Source organism: Saccopteryx bilineata, chromosome 3 (assembly GCF_036850765.1).
Source record: "Saccopteryx bilineata isolate mSacBil1 chromosome 3, mSacBil1_pri_phased_curated, whole genome shotgun sequence".
Taxonomy (NCBI): Eukaryota; Metazoa; Chordata; class Mammalia; order Chiroptera; family Emballonuridae; genus Saccopteryx; species Saccopteryx bilineata.
The window spans coordinates 210,358,179-210,384,113 of NC_089492.1; the positions used below are offsets into that span (position 1 = coordinate 210,358,179).

The following is a 25,935-nucleotide window of genomic DNA, read 5'->3' on the forward strand; positions in this document are numbered from 1 at the left end:
ACCAGCCGAAGAAAGGAGATAATAAAAATCAGAGCAGAAATAAATGAATTAGAGAACAGAAAAACTATAGAAAAAATTAATAGAACAAGGAGCTGGTTCTTTGAAAAGATCAACAAAATTGACAAACCCTTGGCAAGACTTACCAAGGAAAAAAGAGAAAGAACTCATATAAACAAAATCCAAAATGAAAGAGGAGAAATCACCACGGACACCGTAGATATACAAAGAATTATTGTAGAATACTATGAAAAACTTTATGCCACTAAATTCAACAACCTAGAAGAAATGGACAAATTCCTAGAACAATACAACCTTCCTAGACTGAGTCAAGAAGAAGCAGAAAGCCTAAACAGACCTATCAGTAGAGAAGAAATAGAAAAAACCATTAAAAACCTCCCCAAAAATAAAAGTCCAGGCCCTGACGGCTATACCAGCGAATTTTATCAAACATTCAAAGAAGACTTGGTTCCTATTCTACTCAAAGTCTTCCAAAAAATTGAAGAAGAAGCAATACTTCCAAACACATTTTATGAGGCCAACATAACCCTCATACCAAAACCAGGCAAGGATGGCACAAAAAAAGAAAACTACAGACCAATATCTCTAATGAATACAGATGCTAAAATACTAAACAAAATACTAGCAAATCGAATACAACAACATATTAAAAAAATAATACATCATGATCAAGTGGGATTCATCCCAGAATCTCAAGGATGGTTCAACATACGTAAAACGGTTAATGTAATACACCATATCAACAAAACAAAGAACAAAAACCACATGATCTTATCAATAGACGCAGAAAAGGCTTTCGATAAAATACAACACAATTTTATGTTTAAGACTCTCAACAAAATGGGTATAGAAGGAAAATATCTCAACATGATAAAGGCCATATATGATAAACCATCAGCTAACATCATATTAAATGGCACTAAACTGAAGGCTTTCCCCCTTAAATCAGGAACAAGACAGGGTTGTCCACTCTCTCCACTCTTATTTAATGTGGTACTAGAGGTTCTAGCCAGAGCAATCAGACAAGACAAAGAAATAAAAGGCATCCATATCGGAAAAGAAGAAGTAAAGGTATCACTTTTTGCAGATGATATGATCCTATACATCGAAAACCCCAAAGAATCCACAAAAAGACTACTAGAAACAATAAGCCAATACAGTAAGGTCGCAGGATACAAAATTAACATACAGAAGTCAATAGCCTTTCTATATGCCAACAATGAAACAATTGAGAAGGAACTCAAAAGAATAATCCCCTTCACGATTGCAACAAAAAAAATAAAATACTTAGGAATAAACATAACAAAGAATGTAAAGGACTTATATAATGAAAACTATAAACCATTGTTAAGGGAAATCGAAAAAGATATAATGAGATGGAAGAATATACCTTGTTCTTGGCTAGGAAGAATAAATATAATCAAGATGGCTATATTACCCAAAGCAATATACAAATTTAATGAAATTCCCATCAAAATTCCAATGACATTTTTTAAAGAAATAGAGCAAAAAATCATCAGATTTATATGGAACTATAAAAAACCCCGAATAGCCAAAGCAATCCTAAAGAAAAAGAATGAAGCTGGGGGCATAACAATACCTGACTTCAAACTCTATTATAGGGCCACGACAATCAAAACAGCATGGTATTGGCAGAAAAATAGACACTCAGACCAATGGAACAGAATAGAAAGTCCAGAAATAAAACCACATATATATAGTCAAATAATTTTTGATAAAGGGGCCAACAACACACAATGGAGAAAAGAAAGCCTCTTCAATAAATGGTGCTGGGAAAACTGGAAAGCCACATGCAAAAGAATGAAACTGGACTACAGTCTCTCCCCCTGTACAAAAATTAACTCAAAATGGATCAAAGATCTAAACATAAGACCTGAAACAATTAAGTACATAGAGGAAGACATAGGTACTCAACTCATGGACCTGGGTTTTAAAGAGCATTTTATGAATTTGACTCCAATGGCAAGAGAAGTGAAGGCAAAAATTAATGAATGGGACTACATCAGACTAAGAAGTTTTTGCTCAGCAAGGGAAACTGATAACAAAATAAACAGAAAGCCAACTAAATGGGAAATGATATTTTCAAACAACAGCTCAGATAAGGGCCTAATATCCAAAATATACAAAGAACTCATAAAACTCAACAACAAACAAACAAACTATCCAATAAAAAAATGGGAAGAGGATATGAATAGACACTTCTCACAGGAAGAAATACAAATGGCCAACAGATATATGAAAAGATGCTCATCTTCTTTAGCTATTAGAGAAATGCAAATCAAAACGGCAATGAGATACCACCTCACACCTGTTCGATTAGCTGTTATTAGCAAGTCAGGTAATAGCAAATGTTGGAGAGGCTGTGGAGAAAAAGGAACCCTCATACACTGTTGGTGGGAATGTAAAGTAGTACAACCATTATGGAAGAAAGTATGGTGGTTCCTCAAAAAACTGAAAATAGAACTACCTTATGACCCAGCAATCCCTCTACTGGGTATATATCCCCAAAACTCAGAAACATTGATACGTAAAGACACATGCAGCCCCATGTTTATTGCAGCATTGTTTACAGTGGCCAGGACATGGAAACAACCAAAAAGCCCATCAATAGATGACTGGATAAAGAAGATGTGGCACATATACACTATGGAATACTACTCAGCCATAAGAAATGATGACATCGGAACATTTACAGCAAAATGGTGGGATCTTGATAACATGATACGAAGCGAAATAAGTAAATCAGAAAAAAACAGGAACTGTATTATTCCATACGTAGGTGGGACATAATAGTGAAACTAAGAGACATTGATAAGAGTGTGGTGGTTACGGGGGGGAGGGGGGAATGGGAGAGGGATAGGGGGTGGGAGGGGCACAAAGAAAACAAGATAGAAGGTGACAGAGGACAATCTGACTTTGGGTGGTGGGTATGCAACATAATTGAATGACAAGATAACCTGGACTTGTTATCTTTGAATATATGTATCCTGATTTATTGATGTCACCCCATTAAAAAAATAAAATTATAAAAAAAACAAACAAACTAAGCTTTAAAAAAAAAAAAAAAGAAGGCTTGTTTCTCTTTCATTTGGAAGATTTAATTATTCTTACAAGCTTGTAATCTCTATATAACAGTTCTCCAAATTAAATCCCAAAGGTAAGTCCCAAATGTTCAAATTGATGTATTAAAACAAGTTCTGTCAAATACACTGAATATCAGAAGTATTTTTTGCAACTTTTGAGACTGGTAATTTGAAGTTCTTAGTCAAATATATATAAATTTTCCTAATTAAATTTAATTTTACTTATATCTGTCATTTCTCATTACCTGACCTGTTTCTTCTAAAATTTCTTCAGTGTTTGATAAATTACTACTCTACATATACCACTCCCTTTCTTTGCAGATAAAGAAACTGAGTTATAAAGATTAAACACCTTGCCTAAAATATAATTTTTGCAAAGACAAAATAGGTCAAAGATATATGTATTAAATAACGTTTTAAGTAAAATGTTTTAGAAAGAATGCATATATTAATGGGTGAATATTGATACAAATTCTTTTCTGGAAGCATAATCAACAAAAAGTTAGTATTGCTACCTTTAGAGAGAAAGTCTTGAGATGAAGTGCAGTAGTTTTTCTATTTTTACTCTCTATAGCACTAAAAAATTTCCAACATGAGTATTCGTTAATTCTGTTTTAGAATTATATTCTTCAGCTGGATTTATGGGTTATAGTATCCTTTTATTTTTTATTTTTAGGAAAATAAGTAGTGTTTGGCTTTTAAAATTTTCTTCTTTTTTTAAACAATATGCTGGTGGTTTAGTTAACTTAGTTGCTTAAAGCACAAAGAACAAAAGTCAAAGGTTTGATTAATTACATTTGCCAAATTTAAAAACAGCCCTTGGGCCCTGGCTGGTTGGCTCAGTGGTAGAGCGTAAGCCTGGCGTGCAGAAGTCCCGGGTTTGATTCCCGGCCAGGGCACACAGGAGAAGCGCCCATCTGCTTCTCCACCCCTCCCCTCTCCTCCCTCTCTGTCTATCTCTTCCCCTCCTGCAGCCAAGGCTCCATTGGAGCAAAGTTGGCCCAGGCGCTGAGGATGGCTCCATGGCCTCTGCCTCAGGCGATAGAGTGGCTCTGGTCGCAACAGAGCGACGCCCTGGAGGGGCAGAGCATCACCCCCTGGTGGGCAGAGCGTTGCCCCTGGTGGGTGTGCTGGGTGGATCCCAGTCAGGTGCATGCGGGAGTCTGTCTGACTGTCTCCCCGTTTCCACTTCAGAAAAAAAATAATAAATAAAAAATAAATAAATAAAAACAGCCCTTGGATACACACTGCATTTTTAACTTTAAAAAGTCATCTGGCAAACTTGTGCTGCTGATCAAAAGAATGAATCAGGTAACAACATGTGACTGACTTAATACAAAACATTAATATTGAAAAGTAACTCCAAGTAATATCTTACTGGCAGAGGGTAAGAAAGTAGACAGCAAAGTTACTCATCTCTAAGTAAATGTTATAATTTTCATATCCATCAGTGCAGTGCACTTCTGAACAGAATATAAACAAGACCTTAACTGTCCTTAACTGTAAGAGAAAATACAAACCCTATACTTTCATCATAATACTTACTGTTTTTTTAAAATAATATATTTCATATTAGTATACCATATAAACAACAAATGAAAAGAAATATATATATATACCTGCAACATCTTCTGGATCTGATACAACAATATGTGCATTTAGTTCCTGTAGCTTGTGATGCAGTTCTTCTAATTTTTTGTTTGATTTTTTCAAAATGTTGTCCACATAAGCCAAACTTTTTTTATCTGTTGTGACTTTCCTTAGATTTTCAGCTCCTTCTTTGATTTTCAGTTCTTTCCTTATTTCTCTCTTGATTCGATCCTTGATATCATCCAATTTCTGTTGCACCATTGTATCTGAAAAGTCTAATTTCTGAACAGTACTCACATTCTCAGAAAATGAAAGACTTCGGGAATCTCCCTACAGAAAAAAAATAACCGTACATATTGTGAGAGTTTAGAAAAGTAAACAATTTAGAAACATGTGCAGCATAATAAAACTATATATAAATATTCTTTATTAAGTACATTACACATTTAATTACATTTAATTTTTTAAAGAAGTAATAAGACTATTTACCTTTATATAATACAAATTCCTAAGTTCAAAAACTGTCCACTAACTATAATTTTTATTTATTTTATTTTAATTTTTCTGAAGTTGGAAACAGGGAGGCAGTCAGACAGACTCCCGCATGCGACCAACCGGGATCCACCCAGCATGCCCACCAGGGGGCGATGCTCTGCCCCTCTGGGGTGTCGCTCTGTTGCAACCAGAGCCATTTTAGGGCCTGAGGCAGAGGCCACAGAGCCATCCTCAGCGCCCGGGCCAACTTTGCTCCAATGGAGTCTTGGCTGCGGGAGGGGAAGAGAGAGACAGAGGGGAAGGAAAGGGGGAGGGTTGGAGAAGCAGATGGGCGCTTCTCCTGTGTGGCCTGACCGGAATCGAACCTGGGACTCCCGCACACTAGGCCGATGCTCTACCACTGAGCACACTGGCCAGGGCTACTGTCCACTAACTAATAGCATTACCTGACAAATTTATATTAAAATAAATACAATATAACTACACACAAAGATGGTATAAAAATAGATTTTCGATATCTTGACTACAAGTTAGATCCAATGCCAACACTGTGAATCTTGGGAAGTTATTTAACTTTTCAAATACTCAGTTTAATCATCTATAAAATCTGAATAATAATGTTAGTCACCATTCAGAGCTGTTGTGATCATTCAAAATATTATATGTGATGCTCCACATAGAATTCTTGGCCCACTGTTATCACTTTGTAAGTGAAAATTAAGTTCCACAGTGAGATAAAATTCTATTTTATCTTCTACAGATAAGAAACCTCTTCAAATAAACTAATATTGGCAAAAATAAAGTTATATCCTTTTGACCACCTTTTAGTTAATGAATTTCATGCATTCAGACTGCATTCAGAACTCTACTTATATATTTCACGGCTATCTCAACTGGTAATTTCATTGACTCACTACAAAAACATCATTACTAGAAAATATAAACTATATCTAATTATGTCCTACTAATAGAGTATCAGTTATTTATCTAACTAAAGTTATATTCTAGGTATATGTACATCATTCTGTATTTTAAATTCCATTATTCTAATAATCTTGGTTTTAAAATTGTTAATTTCTGACCCTGGCTGGATAACTCAGTTGGTTAGAGCACTATCCCAAAGTGCAGAGTTTGATGGTTTGATCCTCAGTCAGGGTACTTTTTTTTTTTTTTTTTACAGAGACAGAGAGAGAGAGTCAGACAGTGGGACAGACAAGGGGCAGACAGATAGGAAGGGAGAGAGATGAGAAGCATCAATTCTTCGTTGTGGCACCTTAGCTGTTCATTGATTGCTTTCTCATATGTGCCTTGACTGAGGGGCTACAGCAGACTGATGACCCCTTGCTCAAGCAGGTGACCTTGGGGTTTCAAACCTGGGTCTTCCATGTCCCAGTTCCACGCTCTATGCACTGTGCCACCACCTGGTCAGGCATGGGTACAATATTGATGTTCTCTCCCCCACCTTCTCCTCTCTAAAATTAATCAGAAAACTTTTTAAAATAAAAATAAAATTTGTTAATTTCTGAAACACAAGAAACTAGAGATAATGTTTACCTTTTGAAAGAGAAATTCAGTTTGTGAAGGGCATAAAAAGAGACATTTTACTGTGTACCCTTTATGTACCTTTTTAACCACAGACCTTATTAATTAAAAAATTTTCTTTAATTTCTTTGGGAATTCATCAAATCTATATAAATAAAGCTCTATTTAAATTCTTGATGCAAATACTTTTACATCTAATCCTTAACCTCTAAAGAGCCTGTGCCAGTATGCAAAAAATGAAGTAGCTGATCTATAATTCTGTTCCTAACCTTTTTAGGGCCAAGAACTCCTTTAAAACTTAGACAAAAACAAATAGTAGAACAAAGAAAATGACATGTTTGGCCCGAACAGGCAGTGGCACAGTGGATACAGCATTGGCCTGGGACACAGAGGACCCAGGTTCAAAACCCCGAGGTCACTGGCTTGAGCACAGAGTCACTGGCTTGAGCATGGGATCATTGACATGAACTCATGTTCGCTGGCTTGAGCCCAAGGTCACTGGCTCAGTTGGAGCCCCCAGTCAAGGCACATATGAGAAAGCAATTGATGAACAATTAAAGTGCTGCAAAGAAGAATTGATGCTTCTCATCTCTCCCCCTTCCTGTTCATCTGTCCCTCTCTCTTTCTCTCACTAAAAAAAAGAAAATGACATGTTTGTATGATTTCCAGATTCCAAGGATATTAGACTAAGAATTCCTGGGATAGGTGATCTATACCTATTGGCCTTAAATGTGCTTCTTATCTACATGGATATAGAAAGATCCACCTGAACCAAAATGTCTCGGTTTTTTACTATCTAGGTTTTTTACATTTAGGAATGTAAGTCTTAATATTTATTTATTCAATTTCCAAAGTTTATAACTGCACCTTTAGCTTGTTATCAAAACAGTAACACATATGACTACTGTCAAAAATAAAATCCCACATTTCTGCTGTCAAGCTTCAGATAAAATAGACTGAAACAACGAATGCTTAGATGAAGAAGTTGAAGGTAACTGCATTCCTCTAAATACATTTATTTCTATCCTTATAAAGTTAGAAAACAGCACATGAATTGCTTTCACAAGTTTGTTTTCTAATATACTACTCACAAAAATTAGGGGATACTTCAAAATGAATATGAAGCGATAAAACATCCCCTAATTTTTGTGAGAAGAATTAGGGGATATTTCAAAATAAATATGAAGCAATAAAACATCCCCTAATTATGCATTAAGCCAGAGGTTCCTTAAATTTTTTGGTTCCTGGTGACCTTAGTGTTTCAGTAATTTTTTCCTTATACACCATAGGCCAAAAGAAGTACCTAACAATTCCATACATTAAGTAGTAAGGTCAAGGAATTCAATAAACACTTACAACTTAGTAGCTATTTGAAATGATACAAAATAAAACATTACACTTATTTTATTCTTTAATAACCACAGTTGCTTGTTGATGGGATGTGTCTGCCTGTTGGGCACCTTCACAATTCCTCAAACTATAAAATGACTGGTTACCCCCCATTTTCATTTCCTGTTCCATGGTACACAGGAAATGTAGAAAAATCTAATATTAAAACTTAACTGACTCCAGCTACTTCATACAGTATTCAACAAATGGTGTCACTGTGTTTCCCTAAATAATTTAAAATATATTGCAGCATCCTGAGTTTGCAGAGGCACCCCAGAGAGCTCTCTTGCTTAGTTTGAGAATCATAGACTAAGATTTAAAGGCTGTAAACAAATAAACAAACAACACTGATATGAAAATGGCTTCTGTTCTTGATGCAAACTCTTTGAAGGCCCTTGCCTACTTCAGCTCCCATTTCTTTCCAATTTGCTTCCTAAATTCCACTCAAATTACCGAAGTCCACTGACAAAGACAATCTCCGTTGGTTCAGCTACTATGCATGCTGCACCTTTAAAATACACTACCTTTTCTTCTTCCTTCTACTATCTCTTCCAATTCTCTTTGCTCAGTTAAATTTTACTTTGTCCAAGTTCACCATAATTCCTCCATGGAAAGAATTTCCTGTTTATACCCTTTCTTAGAATTTAGATTAAATGTCTCTCCTATATGCTCTGATAGTATGGATCCTATTTAAACAAATATCCATTTCCTTATCTGACTACTCCAAAGACTATGAGCAATTTGAGGGCAGGGCTTATGTTTGGAAGAGCAGTTCTGTTTTTCTTAATGATTTGTCTATTATACTATTCATATTTATAATTCTTTTAGAATTCAGAAAAATCCATCACTGCTGAAGAAGTCATGCTTTCCTATTTTTGATAAAGAGCATTCATAGTCCAAGAAGCTCAAGGGCACAGCTGATATTGAATCATAGCAACTATATTAGCAGAATTAGATAAAACCACACATAGTTATTAGCATGTTTACCTTCCCCATTCTTTTACATAGACCTGAAATTTTAGTAACCATATTTTTACTGCTACCTTTTGTTGCAATGAGGCTCAAACACCTTTTGGAAAGGAGCCGGAGATACATACAATATAATCAGTAATTTAAGATGAAAAAAATAATCCTTCTGAGAGTATATAGGAAAAGTTACAGTGCTTTCTATTACTCCTTTCCCAAAAATTGTAGTTGGAATATACTGTGAAAGCTATTGAAAAATGTAGTTTTCTTGCATCTGGAACAAAATAATGAGACATATCATCTATTAAATTATGTCTCTATCCTGAAAAAAATATTGTATCAGAAATGCCACAAATCAGAACAAGGCAATTAAATAATATTGTCAACATAAGGAGAATAAATTAACGTCAGGAATATACCATATTTTTCACTCCATAAGACGCACCTGACCATAAGACACACCTAGGGTTTTAAAGAGAAAAATAAGAAAAAAAATATTCTGAACCAAATGCTGTGTTAAAATATTTAATAAGGCCCTGTCCGGTTGGCTCAGCGGTAGAGCGTCGGCCTGGCGTGCGGGGGACCCAGGTTCGATTCCCGGCCAGGGCACATAGGAGAAGCGCCCATTTGCTTCTCCACCCCCCCCCCTCCTTCCTCTCTGTCTCTCTCTTCCCCTCCCGCAGCCAAGGCTCCATTGGAGCAAAGATGGCCCTGGCGCTGGGGTTGGCTCCTTGGCCTCTGCCCCAGGCACTAGCGTGGCTCTGGTCGCGGCAGAGCGATGCCCCGGAGGGGCAGAGCATTGCCCTCTGGTGGACGTGCCGGGTGGATCCCGGTCGTGTGCATGCGGGAGTCTGTCTGATTGTCTCTCCCCGTTTCCAGCTTCAGAAAAATACAAAAAAAAATAAAATAAAAAATAAACAAAAAATACCACAATAATATTTCAACAATGTAAACTCAACAGCAGTATTAACAACCATTAGCACTGTTATTAATAAATGAGAAGAGACTTTAATATTCAAATACTCTTCTAGTTGTCTGGGAACCCACTGCAGCTGAAAAAAATGAACATTCGCTCCATAATATGCATGGGCATTTCCACTTCCACTTTTTTGGGGGAAAAGTATGTCTTATGGAGCAAAAAATACGGTAAGTAGCTATTTAACCAGTAAAAATCTTCAGTGGTAATCTTTGTCTGAATAGGTTCTATGTTCTATTACAGGCAGTATACTTATTGTACCTGTCTACATCATCTACATTGTATTAATTTATTTTACAAGCTTAACACTTTCATTCACCATTCATAACTCTTTGCTATTCTAAAATTTCATCTCTTCTACAAAAGTAAATATACTCTTCAACTATTTAAAACAAAGTTAGATCTAACTTCTAATCACAAACTCCCTTTAAAAATTCATTAGTGCCCTGGCCGGTTGGCTCAGTGGTAGAGCGTCGGACTGGCGTGTAGAAGTCCCGGGTTCGATTCCCGGCCAGGGCACATAGGAGAAGCGCCCATTTGCTTCTCCACCCCTCCCCCTCTCCTTCCTCTCTGTCTCTCTCTTCCCCTCCCGAAGCCGAGGCTCTATTGGAGCAAAGATGGCCGGGGCGCAGGGGATGGCTCCTTGGCCTCTGCCCCAGGCGCTAGAGTGGCCCCGGTCGTGGCAGAGCGACGCCCCGGAGGGGCAGAGCGTCGCCCCCTGGTGGGCGTGCCGGGTGGATCCCAGTCGGGCGCATGCGGGAGTCTGTCTGACTGTCTCTCCCGGTTTCTAGCTTCAGAAAAATACAAAAAAAAAAAAAAATCATTAGTATGTTTAGAAAATATAGACATAAAAATAAAAATGAATTAATCCTAAGCATAAAACTAAACTTTTTTAAGAGTATTCACGCTCCTACAGCAATCAGCCATATGTAAAAGAAACTCCTAATTCTTACACCTTTATGCACCAAAATTACAAGCTTAACCATTCCATTCTAGTCAAATTAACTGAACACTGTGCTGATTACATTCCTTCATCATGTTTCATATGTCACACTCCTTTCACTATCAATCTAAATTCATTATCATGAAGTACTTGTTCAAAAAATATTTCAAGTTTTTCACGATTAATCCTTACTACCTACTTCAAATGTACTTTAAATTTTATATCATCCCTATCCTTAATGCAGCCATTTAATCAGATGGGTCAAATACGAACACAAGGGAAGCATTAGTGGAATTAATACCCTCAGGATTTATAAAACAATCAAAATAATTTCTAGCTAAGTAGATTTCAAGTGGCTAATACAAGAAGGAAGAGAAACCTCAACAAGAAACAAAGAGTAAAAATTTGGTGGATTTCCAAGGAACCAAAATAAATTTAAGAGTCAGTGGATTGGGGCCCTGGCCGGTTGGCTCAGCGGTAGAGCGTCGGCCTGGCGTGCGGGGGACCCGGGTTCGATTCCCGGCCAGGGCACATAGGAGAAGCGCCCATTTGCTTCTCCACCCCCACCCCCCACCTTCCTCTCTGTCTCTCTCTTCCCCTCCCTCAGCCGAGGCTCCATTGGAGCAAAGATGGCCCGGGCGCTGGGGATGGCTCCTTGGCTTCTGCCCCAGGCGCTAGAGTGGCTCTGGTACGGGCAGAGCGACCCCCCAGAGGGGCAAAGCACCACCCCCTGGTGGGCAGAGCATCGCCCCTGGTGGGCGTGCCGGGTGGATCCCGGTCGGGCGCATGCGGGAGTCTATCTGACTGTCTCTCCCCGTTTCCAGCTTCGGAAGGATATAAAAAAAAAAAAAAAAAAATCAATTAAAAAAAAAAAAAGTGTCAGTGGATTGGTTAAATAGCAAAATAGACCAAAATAATGGCTCAGTGTATTGACAGATAACTGAGAAAAGTGCTCTGAATTCACACAGATATGAAAAATCAAAAGGCATGGAAGATAATATGAGAAGACCTAAGATCCAACTAGTAAGAACTCCAGAATAAGAGAATAGGAAAATGGGGAGAAGTAGTATATGAAGAAATAAATAGATGAGAATTTTCCAGAACTGAAGAAGATACAAATCCTCAGACTGGAAAGTCACATCAAGTTGCAAATAAAATAAGTAAATATAACAACAACAAGAAAAGCAAACAGGGAGAAAGGTGTGTTAGCTACCAGTGAATGACAACTAGGTGAACAGAGGACTTACTTAATTCACAATAGAGACTCCAAACTATCAAACTTTTATAGGGTTTTCAGCTTTCTCTTTAGGTCTTCATATAATGCTAAGATTTTCTCTAAAATTACCCAAAAAAATAGTGCTTCAAAAATTTAACACTATGGGGTAAATTACAGATGAACCAACCAGGAGTTCAGGCTGCAATTACCTCACTACTCTGTTCACTAATCATGTATGTTAATTTACATTTAAAAAAATTGTGCTGTGAAGACTATACTGTTTTCACCTCTTAAATTGACAACAAACCTGCTGTAATTTATAAGCCTTTATAGAATTTAAAAATATGCTAAAAGAAACTTAAAACTAGTGATTCCCTTTGCCTAAGTAATTTTACTTCTAGAAAAATAACCTAAGAAAATAGTTAGAAATTATTACTATATAGACTGGCCAATTAAATAAATTTTAAATTACTAAACAATATTTACAAGGCACTATGCTGGGCTTACAAATAGCAGGGCTTTAAACCAACTCATAAGAAAGAGGATATCTTTCTTTCTTAGGATGTCACAGCAAAAGAATTTCAAACAGAGAATGAGGAAAGGTTTCTCTTATAAATGCCCTTCATTATTCCACAGCAGAGTGTCCAGCCCAATAAACTGATGCTATCTATACTCATACAGTTTTATTTAAAAATGTTTAAGAATGGGGGAAAAAAGACTGAGAAGAAAGAGATTAAAACATTAACAATTATCTCTGGGTAAAAGAATAATAATTTTCATTTTGTTCTTCCAAGTATTCTGTATTTTCTCAACCTTTTTAAAGCAATGAATATACATTATTTAAAATATATTATTTAAAATAAACCTAAAGTAACTGTCACTTTACTTCAATTCTGGCAAATATAAAAGCTTATAATGCTATCTTTTTTTTTTTAATTCATTTTAGAGAGAAGAGAGAAAGGGAGAGAGAGGAGAGAGAGACAGAGAGAGAAGGTGGGGAGGAGCTGGAAGCATCAACTCCCATATGTGCCTTGACCAGGCAAGCCCAGGGTTTCGAACCGGCTACCTCAGCATTTCCAGGTCGATGCTTTATCCACTGCGCCACCACAGGTCAGGCCTATAATGCTATCTTATAACCTACAGTATATTTGCTTTCTAACATTATTTTGAGTCAATACAAAAGGTAAGAGACTACACATTCCACTCTAAGTAGATCACATCATGTGCCAGCCAAGTATTTCAAATACACAGATGTGTTAATATGTATTTGATAAGTACAATTATTTTTATTTTATAAAATAATGAAATTTTGATTTGCAGACTAAAACGTAAATTGATATTTTCAATTTATTACGTTTCAACAAACTCACAGTGAAGAAAAACACTAAAATTAGAGTAGAATTGAATTCAAAGAACAAAATGAAGAAAAAAAAGTCTGTCACTTATGACCCAGTACTTCATTTAGGGAGAGAGAGGAAAGGATGTTTACTCCTCACTGGCCATGTTCCCGGAGAAGAAGTGAAAAAGCTGTTACTTTCTCTATATGAAAGAAATATAAAACAGTCTGACCTGATAAATGCCAGGAAATGTTAGAGAACCCATAAAAACCCACTGGGTACAGTGATTCAAATACTGTTTTAGCTAGAAGGATTTTAAAGATCATTTTAGTTTAGAGGAAAGAAGATTCAAAACAGCTAAGCAACTTGCCTAAGGGTCACAAAGAGGTGTCGTGTCAGTGACTTGCCCGGGTTGAGCCTGCTAGTCTCTCCCGATTCCTAGTTTGGTGTTCTTTCATTCCCATTGCCTTCTTAGAAGAGATCTTTGCAGTATCCATTTCTCTATACTTGAACTACACCTTGACCTAATTGACATTTGCATTAATTAAAGGATATTATATGACTTAAAGCAGGGATATTGGCAGGACATATTTCCTCCTATTCTCTAACTTTGACCTAAGCCAATCTTTTGTGTCTCAGGGGAGAATGTTCTCAACCAGAACGAAACTACTTCTAACATGAGTTCTCTGTCATTAGCCATATAACCAAAGAATGTTACCCCTTCTTTCTGTACCTGTTTGCTTATCTGCAAAATGATGTTTGGCTTTCCTAACTCTGAGTTTTTAAAAACTTCATTTAATCAAAACATTTACTGAATGCTAGGCAATGGATATGGCACAATCTGCTTTCTTTCAGGTATTCAATTTATAAAAGAAGAAAGACACGAAAACCAAACAATCTGATGAAGCAGCAAAGCTTTACACAAATATAAAAGTCATACTGTTTGCTCATATTTGTGTGGGTGGGTGAATTTAAGTCACATTTAAATTCTGATAATGCAACTATGTTAAAGTTTCAATATCTTCATCTGCAAAATGGAATTATTACAATACCTTGACTGTATTATTTCTAAGTCTCATAATGCCTATGTCCAGGGCTAAGTAGTATGCTTTCATGGTAATAGTGCAGTTGCTGGCACACAGTCAGCACTAATGCACATAGTGCTGGGTACCATCCTAGGACAAAAGAGGGGCAAACAGGACAAAAATCAACACATTAAGAATGGCAGAGCAGAGAGAAAGAGCCTGAGACCCTGGTGGCTTTATTGAAGCTACACAAGTCTTGGACTGCCTATTTTAGACTTATTTTAGATGAAATATAAATTACTTTTAAACTAAGGATCATATAGGGCTTTATAGGCCAATAGAAAGACTTTGGCTTTTACTCTGAATGGAATGGGGTAGGCCTTAGGCAAAGCAGTGATGCGGTACAACCTCCTATATTAAGATTAAGGGGGGGAGGGGCAGAGAAAAGCAGGGAAACCCATTATGAAGCATGGTAGATTGTTATAAAAGGGCCTCAACAAATCCTACCTTCCTAAATTCACATCATCATGTAGCCCTCTTCTACACTGATGCAAGGTTAGCCTTTGATTTACTCTGACTGAAAGTAGATGGAAGTGACATTCTGATGGGCACAGATCCAAGGGCTGGCCTCAAGAGAACGCACAGCTTCTGTTTTTGCTATTGAAAACCCACCTTCTATTTAAAGAAGTCCAGACTATTCTTTTATAAGTGAGACAAGGGGAGATAGACAGACTCCCACATGCACCCTGACTGGGATCTACCTGGTAACCCTAAACTGAAGCCAATGATCTGCCCATCTGGGGCCATACTCGCATTTGAGCTATTTTTAGCACCAGAGGTGGTGCTTGAAACCAATCAAGCCATAGCTGTGGGAGAGGAAGAAAGAGAGCAGGGGCAGGAGGAGGGAGAGGGAGAGGGAGAAGGTGAAGGAAGAAGGAGAGGGGAGGGAAAGGGGAAGGGAAGAGAAGCAGAAGGTCACTTCTCCTATATGCCCTGACTGGGAATTGAACCTGGGACTTTCACACACCAGGCAGATGCTCTACCACCGAGCCAACTGACCAGGGCCAAAGTCCAGACTATTATGCTAGAGAGAGGGGCCCCAGAAGATGAGAGAAGTCATGTGAAGAGAGGCCGTGTAGATTAGAACCAAAGCTATTCCAGCAGAGGCATTGGACAACATGTGAGTGAGGCCACAGTTGACAATTCAGCCTAGCTTAGCCACCAGCTGAATACAGCTGCCTAAGTGAGTGTAGGCAAGACCAGCAGGAGAAACACCTACTATGCTAACAGAAGCTTGAGATCAGTTTATTGGAAAAGAAGAAGTAAAGGTATCACTTTTTGCAGATGATATGATCCTATACATAGAAAACCCCAAAGAATCCACAAAAAGACTACTAGAAACAATAAGCCAATACAGTAAGGTTGCAGGATACAAAATTAACATACAGAAGTCAATAGCCTTTCTATATGCCAACAATGAAACAACTGAGATCAGTTTATTATACTAAAATAGATATGAAATACTGAGGCTACTAGTTAACCTAGGCAAGATATGATCATTCTCTTCAATTACAGTGACTAATTACTTTGTGTTGACTCCCAACAGAAAAAAAAGTATAATAACCAAATGTGAGATAGGGATGTTAACATCATTATATTGAAAAGAATATTTCTTGCCCACTTTTTGCATTCCCCCACAGTCACTTTGAGAAGGCTATAGGCAGAGACAATATTTTCCTTAAGCACAAGCTGCATGTGGGCAACAGCATCCCACTCCTTTGATGCAGTGACTGGTTTAGGAGTAGTCATGTGACTGAAGTAGGCCCATTCAGATCTCCCTTTCAGGGATCGATAGAGAAGTCTTCCTGAGAACACCAGTTGCAAAAACAATAAAAATCTAGAACTACTAATGAAGAGAAGTGCTTTTCTTACCCTTGCCAGAAAACAAAGCTAATCCAGAAAGAAGATGAGACTTAAAGAGAAAAAGATCACTGAGGACAAAGGCTGAGCATATAAATCCAATCATGTTTAAAGCAAACATACTCTAGACCAAACTACAGCCCGCGGGCTGCATGTGGCCCCCTGAGGTCATCTATCCGGCCCCCGCCACACTTCCAGAAGGGGCACCTCTTTCATTGGTGGTCAGTGAGAGGAGCATAGTTCCCATTGAAATACTGGTCAGTTTGTTTATTTAAATTTACTTGTTCTCTATTTTAAATATTGTATTTGTTTCCATTTTGTTTTTTTACTTTAAAATAAGATATGTGCAGTGTGCATAGGGATTGGTTCATAGTTTTTTTTTTTTAATTTAGCATTAGCAACATCATTTAAAAAAATTTTTTTTTATTATTCATTTTTAGAGAGGAGAGAGAGACAGAGAGAGAGAAGGGGGGAGGAGCTGGAAGCATCAACTCCCATATGTGCCTTGACCAGGCAAGCCCAGGGCTTTGAACCGGCAACCTCAGCATTTCCAGGTTGATGCTTTACCCACTGCGCCACCACAGGTCAGGCTGTTCATAGTTTTTTTATAGTCTGGCCCTCCAACGGTCTGAGGGACAATGAACTGGCCCCCTGTGTAAAAAGTTTGGGGACCCCTGCTCTAGACCTCTAAACTTTTTAGTCAAAATGACAACCAATTCCTTTTTGGCTCAAGTTAGTCTGACTTAAGATTTCTCTTATTACAAAGCACAAGTTCCAAATAATAAGTTAAATCTAGCTCCCTGCTCTGAAACATGAAATTTTATCCAAATTAGTAATGATAACTGCAATTCCAAATCTCTCTATTATGACTTCTTCCAATATCAAGATTAATGTTCCTTTAAAGTGTCTGTATACTCCACCGCTCTAAATAACCTTGTTTTATACCATAAAATGAAGCATAATGGGTCAGATTTCCACCTTTGTCCCAAAGGATGTCACTAGTAAATTCTGGTCTTCTTTTGTATATTCTTCTTCCTTGAGTTTCTGGTAAATGTTTCTTATCTTACTCATACCATGTTATTCTAGTGAGGTCTTCAATGTTCTTATCTAATCCTAAATCCCTGGTCAGAGCTGACTGATCTAAGGATGGACACCTAAGGAAGTTAAACGACAGTGTCCCACATCCTGCCCAAACATGACTTGACTTAGCCACTCACCTATTGATGGACATTTGGGTTGTTTCTTCAATTATAAATAAAGCTACAAGTATTCACATGCAGATTAAATAAATATTTGCATATATAAATACACAGGTTAGTATACACACATCTTGCTCTGATTGATGAGAGAGCCTAAAAGAAAAAGATATCTCAGTAGCAACAATAAACCTAGTGCCATGGTCTTGGTTTCTAATACTGGTTTCCAAAACAAGCAACCCATGAAAAAAAAAACAACAAGCAAACAAACAAAAAAAACAAAAATAAAACTTGGACTGTGCCAAGAAATATACAAAATAAGCCTTGAGTATCTTATAGTACAAGAAAGTGTTCAAAACAAAACAAAAAAAATGCCACACTGATTGTGGTATGTCAAAGGGACACAAGACCCAGCTGAAAGAGACTCTACTGGATAAAGCTGAACAATTTTAGCAACAAGCAACAATAAAAAAATGTAATTTTGGATTATAATACAAAGTATAAACTAAGTATTAGTCCATATTGATATGAATAAAATGACAGTACGTAAATGGCAGAGGAGATAAATCTCCTGTATAGAATAATTCAAAATAAGTTATATACCATATTTTTCACTCCATAAGACATACCTAGGGTTTTAAGGAGGAAAATAAGAAAAAAAAATATTCTGAACCAAATGGTGTGTTAAAATATTTAATAAAATATACCACAATAATATTTCAACAATATAAACTCAACAGCAGTATTAACAACCATTAACACTGTTGTTAACAAATGAGAAGATACTTTAATGTTCAAATACTCTTCTAGTTGTCTGGGAACTCCAGGAACTCATCATCGCTAGAGTCAGAATTTAAGAAGTTCAGTTGCTCACAATCACTGATATCACTTTTTTTGCTATTTTCATATATGATACCATCTTCAGTGCCATGTAAAGCAGTGCTAATGCCACATTTTTTGAATGACCATACCACGGTTTCATTCTTCACTGACTGCCATGATGTTTTCACCCATTCACAGACTTGAGTGATAGTGAGTCTCTTCATTCGTCCAGTTGGTGTCAGATCATAATTACCAGCAGTCATCCATTTGTTCCACTCTCCTTGCATGAAGACAGTTTGTTGACGGAAATGTCGAGTGGTGCAACTAGCTGGTAAGACCCCAGGAATGACAGCTAGCTGAGTCTTCACTTCTTTAGAGGCTTTTTTTTTGTGGTTTCACTAATATGTGCTCTAAACTGGCCAAGCACTAATAGGGCAACAAGTGACCTCAGCACTTCACACAGAGCTCCAGCAGCTGCAGCACAGCCCTCCACTGCTACAGTGCACCTCTCATGTCTGCCCTGGATGATGCTGGATGAATGTGCCCACACAAAGTCGCTTGCCTTCCCTCTTGCACTGCATGCAACTATAGAAACTGGAACTAGGAGATCACTAAGCAGATGGCGGGGTTCCGCACGTCACAGTGGCGGGTATGATTACACTCCCATTTATGCTCATTCTACATATGTTTACTGGTGCAGCACCCCATAGCAGCTAAAAAAATGAACATTTGCTCCATAAGATGCACGGGCATTTTCCCCTCCACTTTTGGGGGAAAAAAGTATGTCTTATGGAGCGAAAAATATGGTAGATATCATGCCTGGGTAACCATCCATTCTTTAAGTGTAGACTGCACACAATGACTTCCTTCTAAAGTGTCCAGTATGAAAAGGAGAAAAAGGTGAGTAACTACAGTAATGAGAAAAATGACATACACCATCTCAGTAATCCAAGTTCATATCAATAGTGATAAATCATATTGATATCATGCACACTTGATATAATATGATGAAAACCATATTTAACACTGTAGTTTACCTTCCCCAAACCCACAACTCTGGTCCAATCATGAAAAAACACAAGACAAATTCCAATAAATGCACATGTACAAAATACCAAACTAGTACCCTTCAAAACGCTTAAGATCATTAAAAAAAAAAAAAAGTCTGAAGTCTGAGAAACTATGAGAGCCTAGAAGAGCCTAACAAGACATGGCAACTAAATGTAACATAGCATCCTAGATGGGATCCTGGAATAGAAAAATAAGAACTAAAGAAGTCCGAGTAAAGTATGAACTTTAGTTCCTAATAAAAGTTCATTAACTATAGCAATTGAACCATTATTCACGTTATGATATTCATAATACTATGGAAAAATGAGTCTGTAGCATATGGGAACTCTATTATTTTCTCAGTTTTTCTATAAATCTAACTGTTCTTAAAAATTAGATATTAAAAAAAAAACACAAGCCCCATAAACTCAAGGAGCTTATATCTACTGGGAAGACACATTAAATAAGTAAACAATAATTAAAAATTGAGATAACTGCAGTAAAACAATATAAAAATGTTTAAAACCCCATCTATAATTTATATTAAAATATTGAGAATAGCCTTTCCAAGACTTAATGAGGAAGTAGTATTTATTCTGAGACCTGAGATATGATTAAGAGTTGTCCAAAGGTAAGAATGACAGAGGATCTTGCGAGTGGCTCCAGGGATAAAGCATCAAAATCCAGTGTGCCAAGTGTCACTGGATTGAACTCTGGTCAGGCACATAGGAGAAGTAATCAGTGTGTACAAAAGTAAATGGAACTGACTGAAACAATGCATCAATGCCTCTCTCTCTCTCTCTCTCTCTCTCTCTCTCCTTTTCTTCCTCAATCTCCTCCTTCAAAATCAAAGGAGGGAGGGAGGGAAGGAGGGAGGAAGGAAAAGAGGGAGGGAGGGAGGTAGGCAGCAGGCAGGCAAAAAGAATTGTCCCTGCTCATTAAACTAAAACAAAAATTAAACCTGTCAAATTTCTGGTTCTGGACAAGACAAAATAATTAGGCTCATTTCTTTCTATTTATGCCTGATAACCACAACTAAATACTCAAGATGGGCCATTTCAACCTTTTTATCTCATCACAGCACATGTAAACTAATTACAAAATTCTGCAGCACACCAAAAAATATACTTTTTGCTAATCTGATAAAAAGAAAGGTATAATTTTGATTCAGTCACACCAGACAGCTATTGTTGTAATGGCTGTTTTCATTTGAAAATCTAAGGGAAGAGAGGTTAGAGACTCTGACTAAATAGTCAGGTACTGCACGTTTTAAAAATTCTTGCAACACACTGTTTGAAAATCATTGCTCTAGACACAGAAGTTCACAATCAGAAGTTCTGGTCAAGATGGTAGAGAGTTAAACACTGTGCTTGCACTCCTCCCAGGACCACATCAAAATTATAACTAAATCACAGAACATCACCGAGAACATCCTGAAGACCAGCTGAACAGAAGTCCTATAACTAAGGATATACAGAGACTGGTCTGAGAAGGGAAGACTCAGAATAGGTTGGTACCACACCCATCTATGGCAGTTAAGAATCAGGAGGGCCAGACCAGGCGGTAGTGCAGTGGATAGAGCATCGGACAGGGATGCAGAGGACCTAGGTTCGAGATCCCAAGGTCACCAGCTTGAGCGCAGGCTCATCTGGCTTGAGCAAAGCTACCAGCTTGGACCCAAGGTCACTGGCTCGAGCAAGAGGTTACTCAGTCTGCTGTAGCCCCATGGTCAAGGCACATATGAGAAAGCAATCAATGAACTAAGATGTTGCAACAAAAAACTAATGATTGAGGCTTCTCATCTCTCTCTGTTTCTGTCTGTCCCTCTCTACCCCTCTCTCTGACTCTGTTTCTATAAAAACAAAACAAAACAATCAGGAGGGGTATCTTGGCGGCAGCAGAGTCTCCCTGCCCCCCGCTCCCCTGTCCTGAGAGGCAATGGGGTCTCAGCCCCACAGCAGGCCCCTCAGCCCAGGGTTCCAGTATTGGGAAGAAAAGTTGTCATAACTTCTGGCTGTAAAAATCAGCAGGGATTGTAGCTGAGTGAGACTAAAGGCTGCTGGAGTCTCAAGTATTCTTCTTAAAAAACCCACACACAGACATACACTGTGTCCATAAAGTCATGATGCACTTTTGACCGGTCACAGGAAAGCAACAAAAGAAGATAGAAATGTGAAATCTGCACCAAATAAAAAGAAAACTCTCCCAGTTTCTGTAGGATGATGTGGCAGCATGTGCGCATGAGCAGATGATGACGGAACACTGTGTATATAGCGGAGCAGCCCACGACCATGCCAGTGGAGATGTGGACGGTACAGAGAAAAGTTCGGTGTGTTCTGTGGCTCGCTAAATTCGAATCCGTGACCAAAGTGCAATGTGAATATTGGCGCGTTTATTCGAAGCGCCACCACACAGGAATAATATTACCTGGTGGGATAAGCAGTTGAAGGAAACCAGCAGTTAGGAGGAGAAACCCCATTCTGGTAGGCCATCAGTCAGTGACAAGTCTGTAGAGGCTATACGGGATAATTACCTAAGGAGCCCTAAAAAATCTGTGCATGAGCCCACATTGAACTGCACTGAATAGGTATGAAACTGGGAGAGTTTTCCTTTTATTTGGTACAGATTGCACATTTCTATTGTCTTTTGTTGCTCTCCTGTGACCAGTCAAAAGTGCACCATGACTTTACGGACATACTGTACTTACTGACAGACTCAACTCCAGTACTAGGGTAGCAGCTATAAAGGGACATACAAGGAGATACTGAATTGTCTTCAAGACAAGAGTTAGAAGGGCAGCATTCTACCAGTCAGAAGCTACTGTTCCTTTGTTGAGCCCTCCCCCCACCTAGCCTGCAGGCAGGAGCCTTGGATATCTGAGCCTCCATCAGCCTAACATGGTTGGCCTGACCTGGTGATTTTCTAAGACACCAGCCCCACCCAACTTGCTGGGCCCATCCAAAGAGTTTTTCCATACAAATGTCTTGTCTCTTCTTTTACTGAAATCTTTCAAAGGTTCACAAACCCCAAACAAACAGCATTTGGCCTCAGCGTGCCCCATTTCTTGCTAAGCAGTTCCAAGCCTGGAACCATGGCAGTTGGCTTTGGTTCTCAATTTAGCTTCCTCTAAGTATCAAGGCCTGCACAAGTAACAACATTTTGCAGATCACTTTGTAGCTCATACCAGGTGGCCTCAGGCCAAGGCACGGGCAGTAGCTGACCTTAGCCTGCCCAGAACCCTTCCAAAGAGGTCCCAGAACCAACATAACCTGGTGGCCAGCGTCAGACCACAGTTTATACATGATACACCCAAAGGGAACACTCAGCAGGCACCAGAGCCCTACTGAAGCAAATCCTTCTCTGTAGGTAAAGCCCTTGTACAACAGCTTCTCACAGCCATTCTTCACAGCCAAATAGCCTGATGGTCAATTCCTCCCAATGACTTGCCAACAGCAATCCAGGCTCAACTACAACAGGAGGGCACAAACAACCCACATAAGGGACACACCTGGAGCACCTGGGTCAGGTGACCAGGGGAACCATACTACTGTATCCCACAGAACACCTACTACTAGAGGCCACTTTACCAACTGAGAAATATGAGAATTCTAACCAATACATAGAAATAAACACAGGGAGGCTCACAAATAAAGAGATAAAGAAATATGTCCCAAATGAAAGAGCAGAACAAAACTCTAGAAAAAAAAGAAACAAAATAAAGACAAGCAATGCAAAGTTCAAAACACTGGTTATACAAACACTCAATGAATTTAGGGGAGAATGGAAAACTTTAAGAAAGAAGCAATGTAGAAATGAAGATGAAAAAAAAATGAAGATGGATAAAAAGAACCAGTCAGAAATGAAGAATACAATAACTGAAATGAATAAATTAGAGGGAATCAAGAGTAGATTTGCAGAAACAGAGGATCGAATCAGTGATTAGGAAGACAAGGTAGCAGAAAACATCCAATAGAACAGTAGAGAGAAAGAGGGGGAGAGAATTAAAAAGCAAAACAAAACAAAAAACAGCCTGTGGGGCAACATCAAGCATACCAACATTTGCATGATGGGGACCAGAAGGAGAATAGACATAGAAGTCCAGGAAACACAGAGTCCCAAACAAGATGCACCTAAAGAGGCCCACACCAAGACGCATCATAATTAAAATGCCAAAGATTGTATGTTGATTACTAGAGGGAGGGGTGGGGAGAGGTGGACAAGGGTACAGGGGAGATAAATGGTAACGAAGACTTGACTTGGGTAGTGAACACACAATACAGTATGCAAATAATGTGTTGTAGAACTGGACACTTGAAACCTGTATAATTTTGTTAACTAGTGTCACCCCTGTATAATTTTGTTAACTAGAGTCCCAAACAAGATGCATCTAAAGAGGCCCACACCAAGACGCATCATAATTAAAATGCCAAAGATTGTATGTTGATTACTAGAGGGAGGGAGGGGTGGGGAGAGGTGGACAAGGGTACAGGGGAGATAAATGGTAACGAAGACTTGACTTGGGTAGTGAACACACAATACAGTATGCAAATAATGTGTTGTAGAACTGGACACTTGAAACCTGTATAATTTTGTTAACTAGTGTCACCCCAACAAATTTGACAGAAAGAAAAAAAAAATGCCAAAGGTTGAAGACAAAGAAAGGACCTTAAAAGCAGCAAGAGAAAAGAAGTCAGTTATGTACAAGGGAGCTCCCATAAAACTGTCAGCTGACTTCTCAAGAGAAACTTTGCAGGCCAGAAGAAATTGGCATGAAATATTCAAAGTGAAGAAAAGCAAAGATCCACAACTATGATTATTCTATTCAGCAAGGCTCTCAGAAAAGAAAAAGGTAAGAGTTCATCAGCACCAAACCAATATTACAAGAAATATTAAAGGGACTTTTTTAAGAAGGAAAAAAAAGATGAAAAATATGTATAATAAAATGGCAGTAACTACATGTCCAACTATTACTTTAAATGTAAATGAATTAAATGCTCCTATCAAAAGACAGGGTGGCTAAGTGGATAAGAAAATAAGACCCATACATACATTGTCTACAAGAGACTCCTTCCTATCAAGATCAAAAGACACGAACAGGCTGAAAGTAAAAGAATGAAAAAAGATATTCCATGCAAATGGAAACAAAGCAATCAAACAAACAAACAAAAGCTGACATAGCAATACTTATATCAAACAAAACAGACTTTAAAACAAAAGCTGAAACAAAAAACAAAGAAGAACCTAGCAATTTTGCTTCTGGGTATTTATCCTTAGATGCCCAAAACACATTCAAAAAGATGTAAGCATCCCTATGTTTACCATAGCATTACTTACCATAGCTAAAATATGGAAGCAACCTAAGTGTCCATTAGTAAATAAATAGATAAAGCAGATGTAGTATGGGCCCTAGGGTATTATGCTAAGTGAAATAACTCAGAAAGAGAAGGACAAATACTTTATGATTTCACTTATATGTAGCATCTGGAAAACAAAATAAGCAAAATAGAAACAAACTCATATATACAGAAAACATTTTGATGGTTGCCAGATGGTAGGGAGTTGGGGGAAAAGGTAAAAAAAAGGGGCAAGGATTAAGATGGGGAGAAGGAGACCACACTTTGTACTTGGTCTCTGTTTATGTCTTTTTATTGGTGGAAAAGAGGACCCCCATTCTGTACTTTCATAGTGTCAAGAGAGTAGGAGTTAAGCATGCTCACTTCATACCTATTGGCACCACACAGGCAGAGAAAGAGACATAACCCTGGACCACTTGATGCTGCCAGATGAGAAGTCAGACTCCCCATTCAGTATTCCAACATGAAAATATACTGTACAAATATGGTGTTTCCTGGGATAGTGTGGCTGTTGTCAAAAGGATTCTTTTTGCACTTTGGCTTTGGAGGTTCTGGGTTGCAGGCATCTCTGGCTCCCAAAGATTTTGCCACCTGTCTTCAAGACCTGAAGTCCTAACTAGTCTGCCTTCTTTTATTTATTTATTTATTTTTAAATTTTATTGATTTAGAGAGAGGAGAGAGAAAAAGAGAGAAGGGAAGAGCAGGAAGCATCGACCCTGGCAAACTCAGGGTTTCTTTTTTTTTTTTTTTTTACAGAGACAAGAGAGTCAGAGAGAGGGATGGATAGGGACAGACAGGAATGGAGAGAGATGAGAAGCATCAATCATCAGTTTTTCGTTGCGACACCTTAGTTGTTCATTGATTGCTTTCTCATATGTGCCTTGACCATGGGGCTACAGCAGACCAAGCAACCCCTTGCTTGAGCCAGCGACCTTGGGCCCAAGCTGGTGACCTCGGGGTCTTGAACCTGGGTCCTTCGCATCACAGTCTGA

The 25,935-nt window shown here is 38.3% G+C and overlaps 1 protein-coding gene across 2 annotated transcripts in view; it reads right to left on the reverse strand.

Moving 5' to 3' along the window:
• PKN2 (protein kinase N2) overlaps nt 1–25,935 on the reverse strand; it is a 180,263-nt gene that overhangs the window by 113,700 nt on the left and 40,628 nt on the right. For both annotated transcript variants that reach the window (XM_066268724.1, XM_066268725.1), the window contains exon 2: nt 4,742–5,042. In XM_066268724.1, the coding sequence (XP_066124821.1) occupies nt 4,742–5,042 (301 nt within the window). The remainder of the gene's footprint in view (nt 1–4,741; nt 5,043–25,935) is intronic.